Source organism: Panthera leo, chromosome C2, assembly GCF_018350215.1.
Source record: "Panthera leo isolate Ple1 chromosome C2, P.leo_Ple1_pat1.1, whole genome shotgun sequence".
In the NCBI taxonomy this organism is placed as follows: Eukaryota; Metazoa; Chordata; class Mammalia; order Carnivora; family Felidae; genus Panthera; species Panthera leo.
The window spans coordinates 117,079,984-117,100,754 of record NC_056687.1 but is presented as its reverse complement, the minus strand read 5'-3'; the positions used below and the strand labels follow the sequence as shown (position 1 = coordinate 117,100,754).

Below are 20,771 nucleotides of genomic sequence, written 5' to 3'. Positions count from 1 at the left end.
CATCTTTAAACATATTATTTATCCAACTTTTAGCCTTTCTGATATAAGGTAAAAATATCTCACTACAATAAGGTTAATAAACAAAGTCAAAAGACTACTTAATGAAAAAATATTTTGGAAAGCCAGTCCTTTTGATTAGTAACCAGCCTTAGTACCAGAAAAACTTCAAAGTGCTCTCTAAACATTGAATTTTCATCAGTGATGCTGCAAGCCTTAGTTCTCATCTTTCATGCTTACCCATGCAACAACTTCAAAAGGATTAAAAAGAAAGAATGACAATTTCTCAAAGCAATCCTGCGCTCAGGCCAGTAAGGCCAGTAATCTTTTCTTTAGCTAACATGCATTTACAACCAGATAATTGCTTCATTACATTATGCTTTAATAAATGTAATAATTAACATTTGTTACAAAAAAAGCAAATATTGCAAACCATTCAGAAATGAAATCCAGAGCCCAAGGGATTTCTAGAAGAAAATGAAAAAGAGTTAGACAGCGTCAAATATAGACATCTTCAAAGGGAAAGAGATCATTTAAACTTTACTTACTGAAACATGTTCTTGCATACTTGATCGTTTTTGTCATCTCGCTTGTTATAATCCAGCTAGTGAATGTTCAAAGAACATAAAATCCTACAAATAAATAAACTGAGTATGAGTGAATTTACAAAAAGGCGACAATTGAGATCAGGAGTCTCACAGGTAAGCTTTGATTATATAAAGCAATTATGTTTCCCAGTGGTGTTTTAGCAACATGAGATTCATCAGTAAGAGGAAAGTCAAAACGTTTTAAGCTTCATGACACTTACATGTCTAGTTTTCAGAGTACAAGTTACTTGGAAATCTTATTGGAATCAGCAGGGTATCATCAGTCAAAAATCTTAGGTGATCAAGACAGTGCAGACTTCGATTGCAGGACATTCTCTGTCAGTGTGGGATGTTGTAATAGACACTGACCTTTGAACAAGTATTAGATATATCCTCATGGACTGTGTGGTTAGCAAGCAGGTAGTCATCTGAGGAAGTACTGAAGACTATACCAGAGGGAACTTAGAAATGGTAATTATGGCTGTGGGTTGTGGAGTGGTAGCCTCAAACCAGAGAAGACCGAAAATTAGATAGTACTTGTGAATTTTGCTGTTTGGATCAGGGAGTTCTCATACCAGCTACTTTCTGATGGTCTCTCTCTCAACACAAGGTAATGAAATGGACACAGTATTTAAAAATTAACATGGGATGCCTGGGTGGCTCAGTTGGTTAAGCATCCGACTTCAGCTCAGGTCATGATCTCATAGTTCGTGAGTTTGAGCCCCATATCTGGCTCTGTGCTGACAGCTCAGAGCCTAGAACCTGGTTCAGATTCTAGTCTCCTTCTCTCTTTGCCCCTCCCCTGCTTGCACTCTTTGTCTCTTTCACTCTCTCAAAAATAAATAAAAATATTTTAAAAAATGTTAAAAATTAAAAACACAATTCTTCCTGTCCAATTATATGTAGAAGTAAGTAATTTATCTTGTATCTATGCAATTATCTAATACATGTCAGAAATTGTTTTAAAAGCTATATTGGCCAAAAAAAAGTGCAATTGTTTTATATTATGGTAAAAAGGAAAAGAAAGAACTGGATGGGGCCATTAGATATTCTCAGTAAGTAGGTTTTTCCCTGAGACGATGGAGTTAAAAAGTTATCTTTTCAGGTGATTGGGGTGTCATCTGGATCAGAGCGTCTCCAATTCATAGCGCACAGTGAATTGTTGACAGTACATTTTACTGTTTGTGTGTTAAATGATAGAAGTGGGTAGGGCAGATTAAAGATGATCTGGTTTTTATTTTTTAAACATTTTTTAAATGTGCATTTTTATTTTGAAAGACAGAAAGAGCATGAGCAGGGGAGGGGCAGAGAAAGAAGACAGAGAATCCCAAGGAGACTCCACGTTGTCAGCACAGAGCCTGATGCAGGGCTTGAACTCAGGAATCGTGAGATCATGACCTGAGCTGAAGTCAGGAGTCAGATGCTTAACTGACTGAGCCACCCAGGCACCCTACAATGATCTGTTTTTTAATATAAACATTAAGTGTGAGGCTTAATCAGAAAGGCCAAATTAAGGTTTTGGGGAAAGGGTGTGTATGTGTGTGTATTCTGTGTGTGTCTTTGGAAAAAAACTGAGTAGATAGAGCCATTTTTTCCCCCACAGCAGCCCACATTAAAATATCCATAAGATTTAGGATCCTAAAACCCTGAAGGACAACAAAATATGAAATGAAGAACGTAGGTTTGTTTTAAAATTCCATGGGTTTTTGTGAGAGCATTGACAATGGTAAGCAGCGAGGGAGATATTAGAGGAAAAATTGGGACAGGAGATGGGCGACCATCTGGCGTAGGTGTTACTTGACTTCTGTTTTCTATCACCAATCTCCACACCAGGAAGAAAATATTTCTGATAAAATTATAAGTTGGAAAGAAAGGACAAAGATGTAATATCTTTGTAATAATGGAAGCTGATAAATATTAACCCCTCCCTCTGAATTCATGTATCCATGTACATGTTCGAAGGGAAGAAAACTACTTTTCACATTCTGAGGGTCACTTAGTTCATTGTTAAACAATGAAACAGTCCTGAACTTTACCCAGGATCAATAATGTGATATTTACATATTTTTTTCAGTGAAAATGAAAATGAGCCAAAAATCTAAATTGAAATGGAAAGAGAATGGGTAACTAAGTTTTTGAAGAAATGCTGAGTAGCACATGATAGGGCACTGCTTCTTGTTTTTTTAAATCTTTTTAATGTTTATTTATTTTTGGGAGAGAAAGAACATGAGCAGGCAAGGGGCAGAAACAGGGAGATAGAGAATCCGAAGCAGGCTCCACGCTCTGAGCTGTCAGCACAGAGCCCTACGTGGGGCTCGAACTCAGGAACAGCAAGATCATGACCTGAGCCAAAGTTGGAAGTTTAACCAACTGAGCCACCCAGGTGCCCCGACAGGGCACCCATTCTTGACGAAGACTGTGTATGAGGGTCAGCGGAGAAAGGCTGTCTATTAGAAATGCAGGCTCCTAAATTCTGACTTCTGAAGAGTTGGTCCCAACCTAGCCTTCTATGCATAAACCTCTGTGGGATAAATGTGGTGCTGTGTAAAATGAGATTGGCTCTGTAGTGATTAATGAGGAAAGGGTGAGAAATAAATCACTCCTATGCTTTTAAGACCATACTTACAGGGGCGCCTGGGTGGCTCAGTTGGTCGAGTGTCAGACTCTTGATTTTGGCTCAGGTCATGATCCCAGGGTTGTGGGATGGAGTCCTGTGTTGGGCTTTGCACTGAGCATGGATCCTGCTTAAGATTCTCTCTCTCTCTCTCTCTCTCTCTCTCTCTGCCCTTCTCCCCTGCTTGTATACACTGTCTCTGTCTAAAATAAAAAATAAATTAAAAAAAGACCATACTTACAAAGAGAAAACAAGCACCAATCATTGCTGCTTTGACTGTCACATCTAGATCTGCGGGAACATGAATTCCGAAGTTGTCAGCATTGGTAAAAACATCATTTACAAATCCTGACCAGTACTTTGAAATCTTCCCAATTGTAAGTTTTTCATTAATGGTTTTCACCTTTGAAAAGAAAATAAGATATGTTAAACCTGAAGGTGAAATGGATGGCTTTACATATCTTAGTATGTTTGCTTCGAGAGAGATGCGAATTATTTTATTAATCATCTGTAAAAGTTCCATGTCATTCATTCCGTTATATAAGCATAAGTTTGGAGATTTAACTTTCCAGTTTACTCTTCCGGAATTTTGTTTTTTTGACAGTTTTTTGATTCATCATAATTCCTTTATTTTTTCTTGCTTTTTATATGCAGATTGAGAAAATAATAGCAATAAATAATTAAGGCCAGGCTACCACAAGATGGCAGCAGGTACATAGTCTCAATTACATGGTCTAACCTTGAAGGTAATTTCATTACCTGAAGTCTAGATTTTAAACCTGAATTCTTCAATAACAACAACAACAACAACAAAAGGAAGAAAAAGAAAATATTTTTGAGAAATATTGGAGAAACAATTTTTAGAAGAAATTCATTTCTAAGTACAATTTGTAAACTTAAAATTTTTATTGTTAAGATTATAGAATTACTAACATATTTAAACATTATCAGCCATTGCTTAATCTCATTTTTATATTATACTCCAAAATTTACTAGGTCTTTCCTTTATAACTAAACTAAGTCCTATTTTCACACACACACACAAAAAAAAAAAAAAAAACAAAAAAAAATCCTCTGGGCAAATGTAGCACAGGAAATTCAGATTAATTTGACATCAAAAATCTATAGTCCTTCACAGCTAGAAGAAATCTACAGTTAAACTTTATCAACTATTCATTTGCTTGCCCTGTTTCTCATTCAAAGGCTGAAAGGATTCAATATAAATTGTTACTTTATGTATAGTGGGAAAAGATGGAAATAGAGAAGGTTACTTAGGACATCGATATACCTTTACTAAAACTTTTTATTTCTCAATCATAGGACATATTTTTATCTTTAATCTTAGGAAAGCATGCCAAGTCTTTTTGGAGTGGGGTAGAGTTACAACAGTTCGCTTTGTAAAATTTCCATCACATTCTCGGTAAATAGTGTTTGCTAAAGTTCCTCAAACTGAATGTCCCAGGTGGGCTATATATGAATGTATGAATGAAGGAAGGGATGAATAATAAATAGACACTTTAAATGAGCTCTCCTTTGCCTAAAAGATATTTACAGGAATAGTAGTTAACATAGTTCTTATTGTTACAATTGAATGTACAACTACCTATTGTTTTTTAACATTGAGTTAAAATGTTAAACATTTAACTGTTTATGTTTATGTAAGTGTAGATTGTTTTGTAAAATGAACTTAGCAAGTCTTATGATCATAGCTTTTAAATTAGTGATGTTTTCTCAAATGTGGATCTTGAGAAACTTAACAGTAGACCATGGGGGAAGAGTAGGGGGAAAAAAGTTACAAACAGAGAGGGAGGGAGGCAAATCATAAGAGACTCTTAAATACACACTGAGGGTTGATAGGAGGTGGGGGAGAGGGGAAAGTGGGTGATGGGCACTGAGGAAGGCACTTGTTGGAATGAGCACTGGATGTTGTATGGAAGCCAATTTGACAAAAAATTATATTAAAAAAATAAATTAGTGATTTTTTAATGGAGTGTACTTCTTAGATGAGATCTGAAGTAGGATATGTTACCACCAGAGCTAGAGGAAAAGATGATCTAATTTAAGGTGATTCTAAGCTAATATATATTTACTTTAGACCATGGGTGCTGTAATTCCACATAAATCAAAAAAGTTTTAGTGTGTTCTTTATTTTTATTTTATTATTATTTTTAAGTTTATTCATTTATTTTTGAGAGAAAGAGACAGTACGAGCTGGGGAAGGGCAGAGAGAGAGAGGGGCTCAAACTCGGGAACTGTGAGATTCTGACCTGATTCTTAACCAACTGAGCCCCCCAGGTGCTCCTTAGTATGCTTTAAAAACAAAAACAAAAACAAAAACAAAAAACCTTGAACTTAGTATACCTGAAATTATGAGTTCTTACTGGCACGCACAATATGGGCTTATTACATTATTTCACAAATATATTATTTTCTAAATTTATTTCAGAGATATCCCATGATTTGAATATTTTAACATTGAATTCTGTTGCAAACCATGAGGATCTAAGTGAAAACCTCCTTCACTCTGTCAACCGTACCTCAAAATCCACATCGCCAAAACAGCCACATGTTGCACAAGGACCAACAATTTTCAAAATATCTTCTTTGTTTGCATTTTGGATTGTGAATTTAGGCAGAAAGGGGTCCCACTTCTGTGCAACATAACCAACTATAGTACCAGGAGGGGCTTGGATTTCTAACTGCAAGAAGAGATAATAATAAAATAAGATTTTCCTACAGTTATTGTATTTTAATATTACAAGTCGCTTTCCTTCTAAACAGTAACTTTTAGGAAATTATTTTTGTATTCTACAAAATATTCTAAATATCTGCTTCTAAGGAAGCACGGCAGTGGATTTTTTTCATATTTTATAGAAACAAAGATATTCACTAAACAGGTATTTGCTTGGCATTACTCATTGAAATTCATGTGTTTCTTTGATCTTACTTCCCTGAAGAGAACCTCTCCCAGAACAGTCTTCTGACCCTGGGACACTGTCTTCTTTGGCATTTTGTTCCGGGTGTGGCGGTTGGCCAGGCACTGTTTCCTGTGTCTTCCACTGCCTCTAATGTGTTGCCACAACACACATCTATTTGTAACCCTCACTTACCAGTTGTTAACTATTCATGATTGTTTGCCCTTCAGGCTGTCAACTTCCAGCTTCTCTGGGTTCAATTAAAAACAAATGCTTCTTGTGAAGTTACAGTTTTACACACCAATTTGATTGCTGTTTCACTTTTTCCAAAGTGTGAGAGACTTGTAATTGCATTTTTAGGCTTTACTTTAGTGCTGTACCCCATTGCTTTCATTTCCTTAATTTCCTTACTTTTCATCATGTTGTATTTCAACATGTTTATATGGTCAAACCAAGTCAGACCAAGTTGTGAAATAAGCCAGAGGTGGGTGAAAATAGTGACAATTGTTTGCTTTTAAATCCAATCCACTCCTTATAATCTGTTTTCCTTTTGTCCTTTTTTAAATTATTTATTAAGTTCATAGTCATGCGTGTATGTCTGTAGTGCTCTTGGATCAACAAAGGTGGTTTCAATAAAAGTGCCTAGAATTACAGGGATTCCACTTGTCAAATCGCTAAATTGTACACCTGAAGCTAATGTAACATTGTATGTCAACTACACTTAAATTAAAAACAAACAAAAAACACTGAAAAGGCAGAATTATATAGATTTGTTCTGGGATCACTTTCAAAATAATTGGCTTGATTCTGAGCAAATCTTTAAAAAATTGTTAAGCGGTATCAGATACATCTTATTTTTAATTTATGTGACATTGGACTACTATGAAATAAAACGTCAATTATCAGAAACATTCATCAGAAACATCAGAAACATTCAAATGGATATATTATATTATACTGACTATACCATCTTAAAGCATATTAGATCTTAAATATCCTTAGTAGGAGGATGAAAATTCTTGGACACCAAATGAGTACCTTAGCCACTTTATCACTTAGTCAAGTAATTGCCTATAACAATTGGAGGATTAGCTTCAATATATATTCCAGAAACTTCCCTACTTAACCCCAATTCATATTGATATTTTTTTTCTCATCTTGCTAAGTAGAGTACTTATACATAGGTGCACAGTAGAGAAACTTGGGCTTGAATAAGTATACCTGGATCAAGCCCCATTCATGATATTTCCTGGATGTGTGATTGTAGGTAAGTTACCTCCACTCTCTAAGCCCTAGTTACCTCAACTGCTAAATATGGAGAGTAAAATCTATTCTTTCTAGCTCATAGAGATGTTATGGTATCAAAGACATCAGAATAAGTAAAGGTTCCTTATCAACTTAACTGCATTATGTCAGTGGAAGTTATTATAGATCTACTAGATAATGATGAAAATCTATTATATATTAAAATAAAATAATGAAATGATTCCCTTCAGAACAATAGCATAGTCTTGCCAAGGTTTCAAGTTTGTCATAAATGGATGAATGGAATGTGAGATTCTGTACTAAAACTGATACCTAACCAAGAGAACACCTTGGAAGATTTTAGTATTACTTAGTACTTCCCGAACTTTGCTCCAGTTAGAGAAGACAAAGGGTAGATTTACTTAATGGTGGAATTCATAGGTATTCCAGTTATGTGGCTAACACAGAGATTCAGGAGGATGTGTCCCATTTACATGATGCATGAGCTGTCTGCCAATTAACAAAACGAAAGCCACTACAGTTTTTGGTTGGGAAAAAAACAAAAACAAAACAAAACAAAAAACTAGTGAATCACCATCCTTAAGCTGTTTGGATCCTAAAGGAGCAACTGATAGGGGAATTGCCTTATAGCTCCAGATGAATGCCATTTGTTAAATAAATAATTGCCAACCTTTTCAAACGTAGAAAAATAAAAGTACACCCAGAGCCAATGACTAACCTCTTGCAGGTAGCAAGGGCACCAGCAGCTATTACACCTCAAGGGCCTGTTTACTGTAATCACCTCCCGACCTGAGTTATCCATGACCTTCAGAGTGCAAGCTCGAAGTGTGGAACAGAAAGTACGATTGAAGCAGATGCTTTCTTCCACTGCAAAGTAAATTCTTTGTCCCAAACTGTTTTTAATCTCATATTTGTTGGAGGTCTCAGTGCCAAGTATCACTAAAGGGAGCAAAAAAACCAAAAAACCAAAAAAAAACCAATCATCAAAACAGTGCTATTGCCTAGTATCAAATCTTTCAATAAGTAAAAGGGGTAGTGTTATTAAAAGAAAACAGTAGCTAATTATTAAGTATGGGGTATCTTCTTCACCCAAATCTACTTCCATGCTCTAAAATTTGAGGACTTAGCTATGGAAATCAAAGTAAACTCAGAGCAAAGCTGTGTGATGATTACATTTTGATTCCAGATATAGGACCTACTGGGCACATGTAGTTCCACATTTCAACTAAGGAAGCAAGGCTGTAAAGAATGGAATCCTCAAATCATTCTAACACTGCTGTGGAATTTACGGGATGACTCACAGCATAGTAATGATTTTGTTTAAAATCTATTTGGCAGTGTATCTATGGCCGCGGGCTATCCTGCTACCCATATATTACGATTTTGACATATTTTAGATGTTAAGGACAAAAAATAATTAATTGGAATTCAGTCAGTCATCGAAAATCTATATACTGTTAAATAACATGCCATTTGATGAATCACCAGTGAAATGATAAAACATCAAATTTTGTTTGATGGGTTTTTGTTATTTACTCACTTATCATTTTCAAGTTTTTATTTAAATTCCAATTAGTTAACATATAGTGTAATATTAGTTTCAAGAGTAGAATGGGTTTTTGTTATTTAGTCTCAAACTTGATTTCCATTTATGAAATTATTAAGAAAATATAAATTATTACCAAACATGGAAATGATAAAATCTTTTGTTATTTTAAGATAAAAATTGTTAGATTCCTGGTAAAATATTATCAAAGACTCGGAGAGTTCACGCTTTTAGGTGTACCTATTTCAGACTAACAATTTACTTCAAATGTTTATTTTAAAAGACCTACTGATCTTTTTTTAAAAAAATTTAATGTTCATTAATTTTTGAGAGACTGAGAGGGGGAGGAGCAGAGAGAGAGGAAGACACAGAATCTGAAACAGACTCCAGGCAACAAGCTGTCAGTACAGAGCCTGACACGGGGCTCAAACTCACAAACTGTGACATCATGAAGCTGGAAGCTTAACCAGCCGAGCCACCCAGGCACCCTGACCTACTGATCTTTTTGATCTACCTTTATCCTCAATTTAACATTATTGTTTAGAAGATATTTAAATATAACAAAATTTCTGAAGCCTAAACTGTTTTTAACAGTTTTAATAAGTATAGAATATAATATACTTACTTCCAAGAAGCTCCACCTGCTGGTGTATAATTATCAGGTCTAACTGTTAAAGAATGACATAAAGGAAATAAAAGGTATTACATCACACTTTGAAAACCTTTGGAGATATTACTATTAACTTGCTTATCACATGACATTCATTAATTTCCATGTTCTTTACTGGGGAAATGGTTGAAAACAGCTCACATTTTATAATGAAAAAGAAGATACATTTTTTAATTCAAGTAAAAATTTTTAAAAAAATACAAGAACCCTGAAAATTCCAAGGCAGAAATGCCAAGAATCAGAATAAGAACTATGGTTAACTCTGTGTTCTCCTGTGATAAAGTGATAATAGAGTAACTCTTGGAAACAATACTCGGAGAAGATTTTAAAACAGTCTCTGAACAATGATGCCTAAAAGGTTTCAAAACTCATTTTAAAAAAAATTTTTTTTAAACGTTTATTTATTTTTGGGACAGAGAGAGACAGAGCATGAACAGGGGAGGGGCAGAGAGAGAGGGAGACACAGAATCCGAAGCAGGCTCCAGGCTCTGAGCCATCAGCCCAGAGCCCGACGCGGGGCTCGAACTCACGGACAGCGAGATCGTGACCTGAGCTGACGTCGGATGCTTAACCCACTGAGCCACCCAGGCGCCCCAAAACTCATTTTTTAAAGGAAATGAAACAAAACATCAATGACCCCCGAATGCCTGGCCTTTCCTCTCCACCCTGCCTAACTTTTGTTTCACTCTCAACTCATTCCTCATAGCGATAAAATGTCTTTGTTAAAGCTGAGAGAGGTTATTTTATAAATTATTCTCACTCACACCTTCCTTTGGATTAGAAAACATGAACAAATCCTGCTGATGCCAACAAAATACCCATTTAAGCAGAATAAGTTATGCCACTAACAGCTAATATAAGGAAAGTTGCTTTATGTAATTAAAAATGAAGTTAACTTACAGAGATAAAATAGCCACAGATAGTTGAGAATGACTATATTAAAAAGTATACAATGCAAATTTTTAAAGGAAATGTTCAAATATGTTGTGAGAATGAATTTTCACTAAGGTAGACTTGTGAACCCTGAAGACCATTGTCTTTTCTAACACTTTCTTTTCTATTTCACCTCTAAATTATCTTCACTTTATTTTCCCTTCACATTAATAAACTCACTGGTAATGCTTGAGCTGAAATAGTCATTAGTAATATCGGGTATTGATTGGGCATCACAAGTCCGGAAAATTTGACGTTACATTATTTCCTTCATTCTCCTTGTATATCCTGAGGTACAGGCAAAACTAAATGTCCTCTATTTAAATTTTATTGTTGGTGAAAGAGTGCATGGGTCCTCTTTTTTTAAGGTTCACAAAAAATCTTTTCCATAAACAATTTATGATTTAAGATATTATAAAACCTATTTTCAGAATTATGGCAATTTTTAAATATTAGAATCAGTCTTTCAGAGTGTACTATTGTTAGTTCTGTTCTCTTCTTTTGAGAAAAATGGAGGGTTGAAAGAAAAGTCACAAAGGATATCCACAGTTATTTAGCGGTGGGTCCATTAGAGGTAAGTTAGGGATGAAGAAAATTATGGGGGCAAGACTAAGATTTGAATTTAGGAACTTTAATGTTGGTGCCATGGATCAAGTTTTAGTCTTGAAATTTAGAGACTATCAATTGAGATCCATTCCACATTGGAAAGGTAAATTGTACCTCTCTGCTTTCTAATAGTAGCAGTTGTTTATTTAATGGCTACCGTGAGGTAGTCCTTGTGGTAGATATTTTGACATAGTGTATGATGTAATCCTCACAAAAACTTAGAGACATAGGCATCATTACATTTATCTTGTGAAGAAGCAATCCCAGAGAGATTAAGCAGTTTGCCCAGGATCACAGAGCTTGTGAATGGTTGGGCTAGGACTTGAACCTACATTGATTGTACTGCCACCAGTTTTGACATGCTTTCTACTCTGTTGTATTGGCATCACTAAACAAGTGTTAGGAACTGGGATAAACAATTCTTAAGTGATACTGTGGAACTTCTGAATACCTTTCCTTCCTATTTTCTCTACGCTTACACTCACCCCAGCCTCTGTAATAACATTTGATTTGATCTATCTCTGTGGGCAGTACCCCTGGATTTGAGGGTCTTGTTTTGTTCTTGCAGTTTCCTTCAAGTAGTACTAGGCCACTTACACACTGTGCTCCAAATGAGCCCTTACCACTCTTTGCTATTATTTGATGGACCAGGAATCTTGGAAACTTTAAACAGATTGGATCACGTATTTAGGTGTCAGGGCCAGTAAAGCACTCAAGTAGGAAAGCCATAGGATAGAAATCGAACGACAGCCTTGGATATATAGCTTAAGAATAAATTATTATGTATAACTTATCAGGTTTACAAGTATTCCATTTAGTATACATACTTCCAAATAAATAGGATCTTTACATGTGTCTTTGTAGACTTAACTCACTACTCTTACCTATAGGTGACTAAATTATAATAATTATCCTTTGTTTTGACACTAATAGTATAAAATGATATTACCTATTAGAACGTGTTAATCCAGAGAGATAATCTATTTGTTTTATATTTAGGTTTAACTCTACATGAACAACATAAATGCATACACATACATCCATACATGTATACACATGTGTACATGTGTATATGTGCATTATATATTTACATACATACCTGAAAATTTATTTTCAAACTGTTAATGGAAAAAAGATTTTCATTAGTCATTGGATGGACTTGATTAAAGGAGAATAGATGTGTTTTTAAATTTTTACTGTGGTTTTTTTTTTAATTTAGAAGGATTTTGTGTATTTTCCTGTTTATCGAAGAATGTACTATTTTCAAATGTTCATGATTTTATTCAATTCTTACAGTTCTCAGACAAAATTTAACACACAAAAATTCATTTTATATATATGTCTTGCAGACTTGTGGTATAAAACATTTAAAATGCTCATTTACCCTGTTTAAGTACACTGCTTTAAAGCGAGTAAGTGTTCTTTTAGGGTAAAGTGAATAACTTATATTTCCCTTTGAAGTAAGATATTCGCCAATTTGTGGCATATTTTTATTTTCTGAAATAGATCACCAAAGGTATAGGTATGGAAAATCGACTTCATTTTAGAACTGAAGCCAATGGGCTCATATCTCTATTTATGGAATGTAAAAAAAATGTATTCATGTCAAGCATCTGGCTCCGGGTGTGTCATCATTCATGGATGGAAGAAGAATATGTGATGACCATATGTGATCATCAAACCTCAGCCCTCTGGCACTGGTATATCACTTTTATACTTGGCAAAACCTTGTCTGACAACATTCCCAAACAGCTTGCAGCAGTTAATCAACTCTAGTCAGCTATTACAGCTGATCCTTTCTGCAGATGGAAGATGGTAGGTTAGCTTTTCCAGCTCTTTTCCACATCTCCCTGAGCTCTCCAGTCTCTGTAGTACATTTGTCTGCCAGTGGGTTTCTGGAGAAGGCATCTGCAATTATAAACATTTTCCCAGGAACATATGCCGCATGCAGCTTAAACCCTATCAGGCATAACAGAAATCTCTTGTACCTTAAGGGAATTAACACAGAGATTTGATTTTGATAAAGGAGATAGACTTTATGGTTTGAAAGAATGCCAAACAAGCTGAAAATTGCAGCAGATGTGCTGACATCTCAATATCAGTGTATTTCCGATCTTCTGTGGGATAAAGTACAAAAGCAACAATAATATATAAAAGTATAATTGTCCTTTGTGTGCCACATAATTCAGAGGATGGTATTTCTTGATTGATTTATTATAGGGCTTTAATCACTGCTTACCCTCCAATGACTATATCTAATAGTAATATGATCTTGTAAGCACATCGGCCTAAAGATGCAACAGTATCAAAGACAATGATGTTAACTTGGTAACTTGCTTTCCCTTGGATTTATAGTCATCTTTTGAGATTCAGTTGACGACCCTGAATTCTTAGATCATTATGGAAGTCTCTCCTGAGTCCTTAGATCCTTAACAGCTTTCTCTGCTCTATGCACCTGTACACATTACAACTGTGTGCTTATATGGCTTTAGTACATCACCTTGCACTTCTTGTCAACACTTCTTGCATGCCAATTAGGTTACAGAGTGTTTGGGTGAGAGGGACTAGGTTTTATGCTTTTTACATGTCTCGATTATAGCAAGTACTCAATAAATATTCTTTAATTAAATAGCTGTAGGTGACTAGACGTGTTAGGCAATTCCTTGAGGATACATTTGCTTATACCTTGAGCAATGAGCAGAAGGAGGATAAATGTGCTAAACAGCTCCATCAAAAATGTTTAGTGTCATCACTCTGCCAAATAAATAAGAAAAATAGAAGTGGAAATAAAAGAGAATGAATTTCTTTCCAAATAATAGAAACAATTTTTTTTCATAATTTCATGATTTATAATGCTTTTCTCACTTCAACACGTCATTTGGTGAAGTCCTTCAACCTTGGTTGATGATGAGGGAGCATAAGGCAAGCTGAGAGCAAAGTACAAGCTAGCACCCCACCCACTCCCACGTGGAATATGTGTGATACTCCTCGGACATTCCTGGCTGCCCAAGAACAAAGGAAAGGGCTTTAAGTGCTTGCCATGGTGATGTGAGAAACCAAGGCAAATGAAAAATTAAATTCCCTTACTGCCTACAGCCCGTTGGCAAGTCCTTGAAACCGGCAGAGTGACCTAGGAGCTCAGCTACCTTGATGATGACACTTTGCTGGGGGCAAAAGGGAATCTTGACTTAACATTATACACCCCCCCCACCCCCAATCCTACTTTAACATCTAAAAATCCCTTTGGAAACTTCCTTTGTCTCAGCTTCCTCAAGATGTATGCTGGCAATCATATTCCAAGCTTATGGCCCCCTGATAATACGCCTGAAGGGTCTCGTGACTGAGGTTTTACTAAATGGTAATGAATGGTGTTTTCCCAATAGGGGCCTGGAAACCTGGCTTCCAAAATTCCTTAGTGATTTACTCTATCCCTAACCCCCTCCCAACTGGAAGGTATATAATTAGTTACCTGTCACAACCCCAGTGCAGCTCTTTCTGCCCATGGGTCCTGTCCCCGTGCTTTAATAAGATCACTTTTTTGCACCAAAGAAGTCTTCAACAATTCTTTCTTGGCTGTCAGCTCCGAACCCCCATCACCCCAAAACCCCATCAGTTGAAAAGCAAGAAACCAAGTTTGTATTCATTTTAAGGGGCAAACGTGTGTAGAAATAGAAAAAACACCTGGCTTAAATATTCTAGCCCAGGAGGAAGACTGCCTGGCCGAGGGAGAGCTGGCTGCCACACTTGGTTCTCTGGGTGAGGATATGAGAGGTGAAAGCTGCGGTCAGGGGCTGGAGCTCCAGGAAGAAAGCCAGGCAGACCTCTACTTTGGTTCTGTACATCTGCAAGAGAATGAAAATCTCAGCCCATATTTAAATTTAGGCCATTTCTTTCATTTTTCTCATAGTATCTGTGACTTCTGAATTCAGAGGACCAATGATCTCCTGCCTCCTCTACTGCCTTTCCTGCATTTTCCCTATTCACCGTTGCCGTAACTTACCCCTAAACCAGAGGAAAAGGAGTGCGGAAGATTGCTAGTAGTGTTTGTGAGAAAAATGGTGGATAATTTGGGCAAAATAAATGATTTCCAAATATATATATATATTTAATGTTTATTTATTTTTGAGACAGAGAGAGACATAGCATGAACGGGGAGGGTCAGAGAGAGAGGAAGACACAGAATCTGAAGCGGACTACAGGCTCCGAGCTGTCAGCACAGAGCCGGAGGCGGCTTGAACTCACGGACTGTGAGATCGTGACCTGAGCCGAAGTCGGACGCTTAACAGACTGAGGCACCCAGGCGCCCCTAAAAATATATTTTTTGGAGGCACATGAAACGTCTGCTCAAAGAGCTGCAAAATTATAAACTCCAAAGTGAAACAGGAAAAGGAACTAGATATTCTCTACTCCTAAAAGGATAAACTTAGACATAAGTTTTGAATCATAATTCTGAGTTTCAAGGCATAGTCTCCCTTCCCTAAATATTATGAGGGTACCTTGTAATTGCTGAGGCTGTTTTATTGCTTTTTATCAATCCTACTGCTATTGCAAAGTTTGCTTCAGGTGCTTATTCTTTCCGCTGTACCAGAACCACGTGGAGGGCTTGTTCAAACACAAATTCCTGGGCCCCTTTCTGGAGTTTCTGATTTCAGGAGTTGGGGGTGGGGCTGAGGCTTGAATTTGCATTTCTATTTCCAGATGAGCTAATGCTGCCCCCTGACCATATACTTTGAGAACTAGTGGTTTAATTCTATATACTATGAGAACACACAAATCTAATTGATGAGCTTAAGGGTAGTATAATATCTAATGGAGCTTTGGTTTCTCAGTACTTTGTAATAAAGCACCCAAAAATTTTTGATAGTGTGAATGCCTTTGTAAGCTTACCCGGTATTACAAAAGATAAAATACAGAATTCTTTAATGTTTGGCTTTGATTTTTTTTTAGAGAATCACCTGTTTTCTATGTGATTGCCAGGTGAAAATGTTACTATTTAACTTATCTGTTAGCTTCAGATTTAGAGATTTGCTGCATTAGTCAGGAGCCTGTGTATTATTATGTATAAGCCCTAATGCATGAAAAAGTCTTCTTTTTTAAAAAATATAAATTACAGCTTTTCTAGTATCATTTTTCCTTTTTCTCTTTACATGACTGCCATTTATATTACTCCCTAATTAGATACCATTTTTTTCCAAAGATTATCAGAGTTTTTACTCCTCATCTTTACAAATCCATAAATTATTGGAGTTCTCACACCTGCATTCATTTAGTCCGACAACACTATGCTGTCTTAGATTGAACATAGGTGTGGATCAAGATTCATGATAGTTATTTTCAAATATTAGAGGGACCATTATGAAAACAAATTATTGTCACTATTCTAAAGACATATGAATGGGAATGACAAGGAAAATTGTTCTGGTCTACTCTTAGGAAGAAATTTATAACAGCTGCACGCAGATTTGGATAAGTACCCTCACTATACATAGACTAAAGTTGGAGTGACATCTATATAATTCTCAGTAGATTAGAATGACCTTCCTTCAGTACCGATACCAAATTCATGCAAGTTGTATGTATGTGGGGGTATAGTTTTCAGAATCCTTTAAGTCTCTAAAAAATAAATTTGAAGAAAGGACTGAGTTTCCTTTGGAGAAAGTAAGTTCTCCACTATTAAGAGAATTCAAGCATAGCGTGAATGAGTTCTTGGAGAGGGATTAAAAACAAACAAAAACTGGTGAAGGAACATGGACATCCAGTGGATGGTCCTTTAAACATTTACATAAACTTTGTAGTAATGATAGGCTCATTAAGGTTGTGTATACATGTGGTGTTAATGAGGAACAGTTGCCAGGTGATTCATGTATTTATTTAACCTTCAGGTTGGAAGGATCAAGGATCCTTGATCAAGGATCAAGGATCAAGATAGGTATTTAAGTTTGTACATTGAGAATTTGGACATTTAGAATTTGGGCATGTTTAGGGTTAGGATCATGTGGAAACAAACTTGTCATTTGGCCTCATTAAACTAGAGGTCCATACCAATGATATATAGCAGTTTGCCTCCCACGGGACTCAACCTGAACTTCTCCCCTCTGGGCATACAAAAAACATACAGGCAAAAGTACTCCTTTTGCTCTTGAGAAGGTGGTCTAAGTGGGACCTCAAGCAGTAAAGTGGGAGGAAGACCGTGTAACACCATGTCAGATTTGGGAGAGGAGAGAATGGCCAATCAATAGCAACCGGAAATAGTAACACGGGAACAAACAATCCTTTCTTGGGTTTAGTGCCAAAAGCACTGTTGTCATTGGCTTTCAGAGAAAAGTAGAGGCAAAACTGTGATGTAGGGAAAACTAGTTCGTAATGATAAAATTGCAGAGAGAAGTTCAACCTGGATGTGGAGGTGTAGGACTATGGCTAGAAAGGGAACTTTATGAAGTGCCAGAAATGTTCTATATCTTAATTTTGTTGGTGGTTACAAGTGCTCTTTAGTTAAAAAATCATGAACCTGGGGCACCTGGGTGGCTCAGTCAGTCGGGTGAGCTTCTGACTCTGGATCTCAGCTCAGGTCTTGATCTCATAGTCGGGAGTTTAACCCATAAGACTCCATACATAAGGCTCTACTACTTAATAGTGGAGAACTTTTAAGTACATAAAAAAACAATGTACTTCAGTTTGGTGCTCTTTATGCACTTTACACGTGTTATCCTTCAATTTAAAAAACACATATAAGGATCAATTTTTTAAGTGTGTTTAATGTTTGCTTATTTTTGAGAGAGAGAGGGAGAGCTAGGGATGGGGCAGAGAGAGAAGGAAACAGAAGATCTGAGTGAGGCAGGCTCCATGCTGTCAGTGCAAAGCCCGATGCAGGGCTCGAACTCACAAACCGTGAGATAATGATCTGAGCCAAAGTTGGACGTTTAACCGATTGAGCCACCCAGGCGTTCCTGTCTACCAAAATGTTTTAAGTAAATAATGATGATAATCTGTCTTGCCCTCTCAAACCAGATTTCTGATTCAAAAGGAAGCTTCCTTTTCATTTCTTTTAAATAGAATAGAGTCTCTGACAGATGTTTTGCCCACTTCATGTGCTATTTGAAATAGGTTGCAGGAGTATTGGGTTTCCATCTGAAATTTTGCCTCTAAGTTTAGTGGTGAGTCTTTATCATTACTGAACATCCCTGCTTTTTTGGTAGATTAATCATATTTTGATCCTACTATTGCTTTCCAGTCACAAGTTTCTTCAAAGTCTCAGACCACCAGATAAAGAAGGAACTCCTTTGAATTTCTATCTGGCTTTGAATTTCTATCTACTCTTTTAAAAATGTATAACTAGCTTATAAATATTTCACGTACTCTGCAACTCTTTACCTTACAGGCTACTGTTGTTGCTGTAACTCTTATAAAGTGATGAAGTGTTTTGGATTAAGTGTTTGTGTCAGTCTTCGGTGAAAGAAAAGACTTGTCAAGATTTTTTTTTTAGTTCGTCTTCAAGTATAAAAATGAGGCACACATATTAAAATTCATGATTTTGTTGGTTCATGTCTATATTTTACAATTTGTTTGAGCTTTCCTTGTGATATTCAGGGATTGGTGTACATTAATTGTTGAAGAAAAACGAAAAGATTATCTCCTCTGTTCCATATTAAATAGCATCCAAAAGTGTATTTTGGTGAAGAAAGCAAATAAGCAATACATGTTTCTTTGAATGCTTCATTAATTTAATTTTGGATATTTTAAATTGGTGTACTCTCTTATCCTATTTGTGATTAGGTTAAAAGGTTTCTGCCAATTATACTAATTTAGCTTCATGCTAAAACTTTTTATTATAGGCTAGAGTTTAATGGTTTGTTCTGATAATGGAATGAAAGCACATTATAATTTCAATTTTTATATAACTTCACAAGTGTTTTCAGTGAGATTGAAGCTCATTACTTACAACAAATCCCTCTCTCTTGTCTTTTGAGAAGGTATTTAAAGTAAAACAGCACTTATGATATTTATGCACTTTTAGGAACTTGAGAAAATTCCCAACTCCCCCTACAAAATCCTTAATTAATCTGCTTATTTAAATTAGTTATTTTCTGTTTGCTTTTTTATATATAATTTACTATCAAAGAAGTTTTGAAAGATTTTTGCTCAGAAATGATTACTTTTAGTCCATTAAATTTATTAGAATTTACCACTACACATATTGAATTCTTTAAAATAAATGGGTATATCACACATTTTAAACAACAAATAGGAAATTTAAAAATATTGAACTGTACTTTAACACTTTTTAACTTCTGTGTGAAAAGTTTTCTTCAAATCCCTTTAAACTTGGAATATCAGCCTGTCTTTGTGTTTGGCATTAAATACTGCCCTTCTGAATTCTGCTATGCAGCTTTTCTTATTAATTCACTATGTTTATATTCATGATAACTAAAACATTGTTTATATCTTAACTTTTACATTCAATCAGGTAGTTTTTATTATTATTTTTTTTAAATTTTAATGGAACATGCTCCTTGAATTTAAAAATTCTAGTGTTCAAAAGTGGTAAGTGACAGGTTTTAAAGTATCAATCTCACTGATTGTAACATCCCTGCAACTGCATATTTTTAGCCATAAATAAGGAAAAAATTATTAACTGGCTCTATTTACTCTTACCTTTACAGGCCATGAGGATGTCTGAGTCACTTCTTCAAAGGCAGCCAGGTTAAAAGAAAGGCTTTTCCTGCTGCAGCAAGAAGAAAAAACACAGCATCCATAAAACTTCAGAAGGTGTCTGTCTACTTCACGTCAGCTTACAAATAACAGAGAAAGGGAGTGTCTTAGTTTCCAGAGTGATGTATTGAATCACTTTGGACAACAGGGGGAGACGAAGATATCACCAAAGGTAAACACTGCTCACAAACCATCTTATCTCTTGGTGGCTGAAGGAACAATTTAAACATAGTAAAAACCGTAAAGGAAGACTCATTTTAAGAGTCTTGTTTTCAAGACTCTTTCAAGTTTCTTTCCTTTTTTTTTAAATTTCTTGGAATATATACCTTTGCATTCACTATTATGTCAGAAACATTCTATGTTTCTAGTTTCTAAAAATCGTCTGTGGCAGAGTTTATGATTCATTTTTCTATCCTGTGTTAACTTCCTAAGAGTTCTAAACAATATTTCATTTTTTGGAAATGTTTGAACTTCAATATTATTTTTCTCTTGGGATTTTTTTCACACTCTCTTCCCCCAAAAGCAAATAAGCAGGAAGTAGATTATCCTTACTATTTATGTAATAAATAAATCTGTATTTTCATTTTTAATTGAATTTGATGAATCAGAGGTATTTGAAAATACAAGCCCTCAATAACCTTGCAAAGTTAATGGGAACACACAGGTGATATTTAACAGTATTGCATACTGAGGGGGAAAAGAAAGCACTGTAACCTTGCATAGACAGCTCATCTTTCTAAATGCAGGTGACCAGGTGACCATGGAGATTTTGCTCCCCAAGTTAAATCCCCTGGATGGCATGAATTGCAAAGGTTGAACTTGCAAGATTATACTGCATTATAAGTAAAACTGTCTACTTCTAAAAATAGTTAAGTGGCCTGATAAACCATAGCTTGTGATGAGAAATTATAAAGTCATTCTCACAGGT

General features: G+C 35.8%; 1 protein-coding gene across 1 annotated transcript; it reads right to left on the bottom strand.

Annotated features, from left to right (window-relative positions):
* Positions 1-582: 582 nt before the first annotated feature.
* PLSCR5 (phospholipid scramblase family member 5) lies at positions 583-20,086 on the bottom strand. Its single transcript, XM_042955829.1, has 7 exons — positions 19,787-20,086; positions 14,816-14,976; positions 9,551-9,593; positions 8,098-8,318; positions 5,736-5,897; positions 3,440-3,601; positions 583-629 (listed from the first exon to the last, which is right to left on the bottom strand). The coding sequence occupies exons 1-7, from the start codon at positions 19,797-19,799 to the stop codon at positions 591-593; spliced, it is 801 nt and encodes a 266-aa protein (XP_042811763.1). The 5' UTR covers positions 19,800-20,086; the 3' UTR covers positions 583-590.
* Positions 20,087-20,771: the final 685 nt, after the last annotated feature.

Excerpts from the sequence above, each read along its gene's own strand:
- PLSCR5 (XM_042955829.1), bottom strand. Across the intron at positions 9,594-14,815 it reads GGCTAGAATATTTAAGCCAG|TTAGACCTGATAATTATACA; the intron begins GTGTTTTTTCTA and ends ATTCTTTAACAG. Across the intron at positions 5,898-8,097 it reads GCCCTTGCTACCTGCAAGAG|TTAGAAATCCAAGCCCCTCC; the intron begins GTTAGTCATTGG and ends CTCTTCTTGCAG.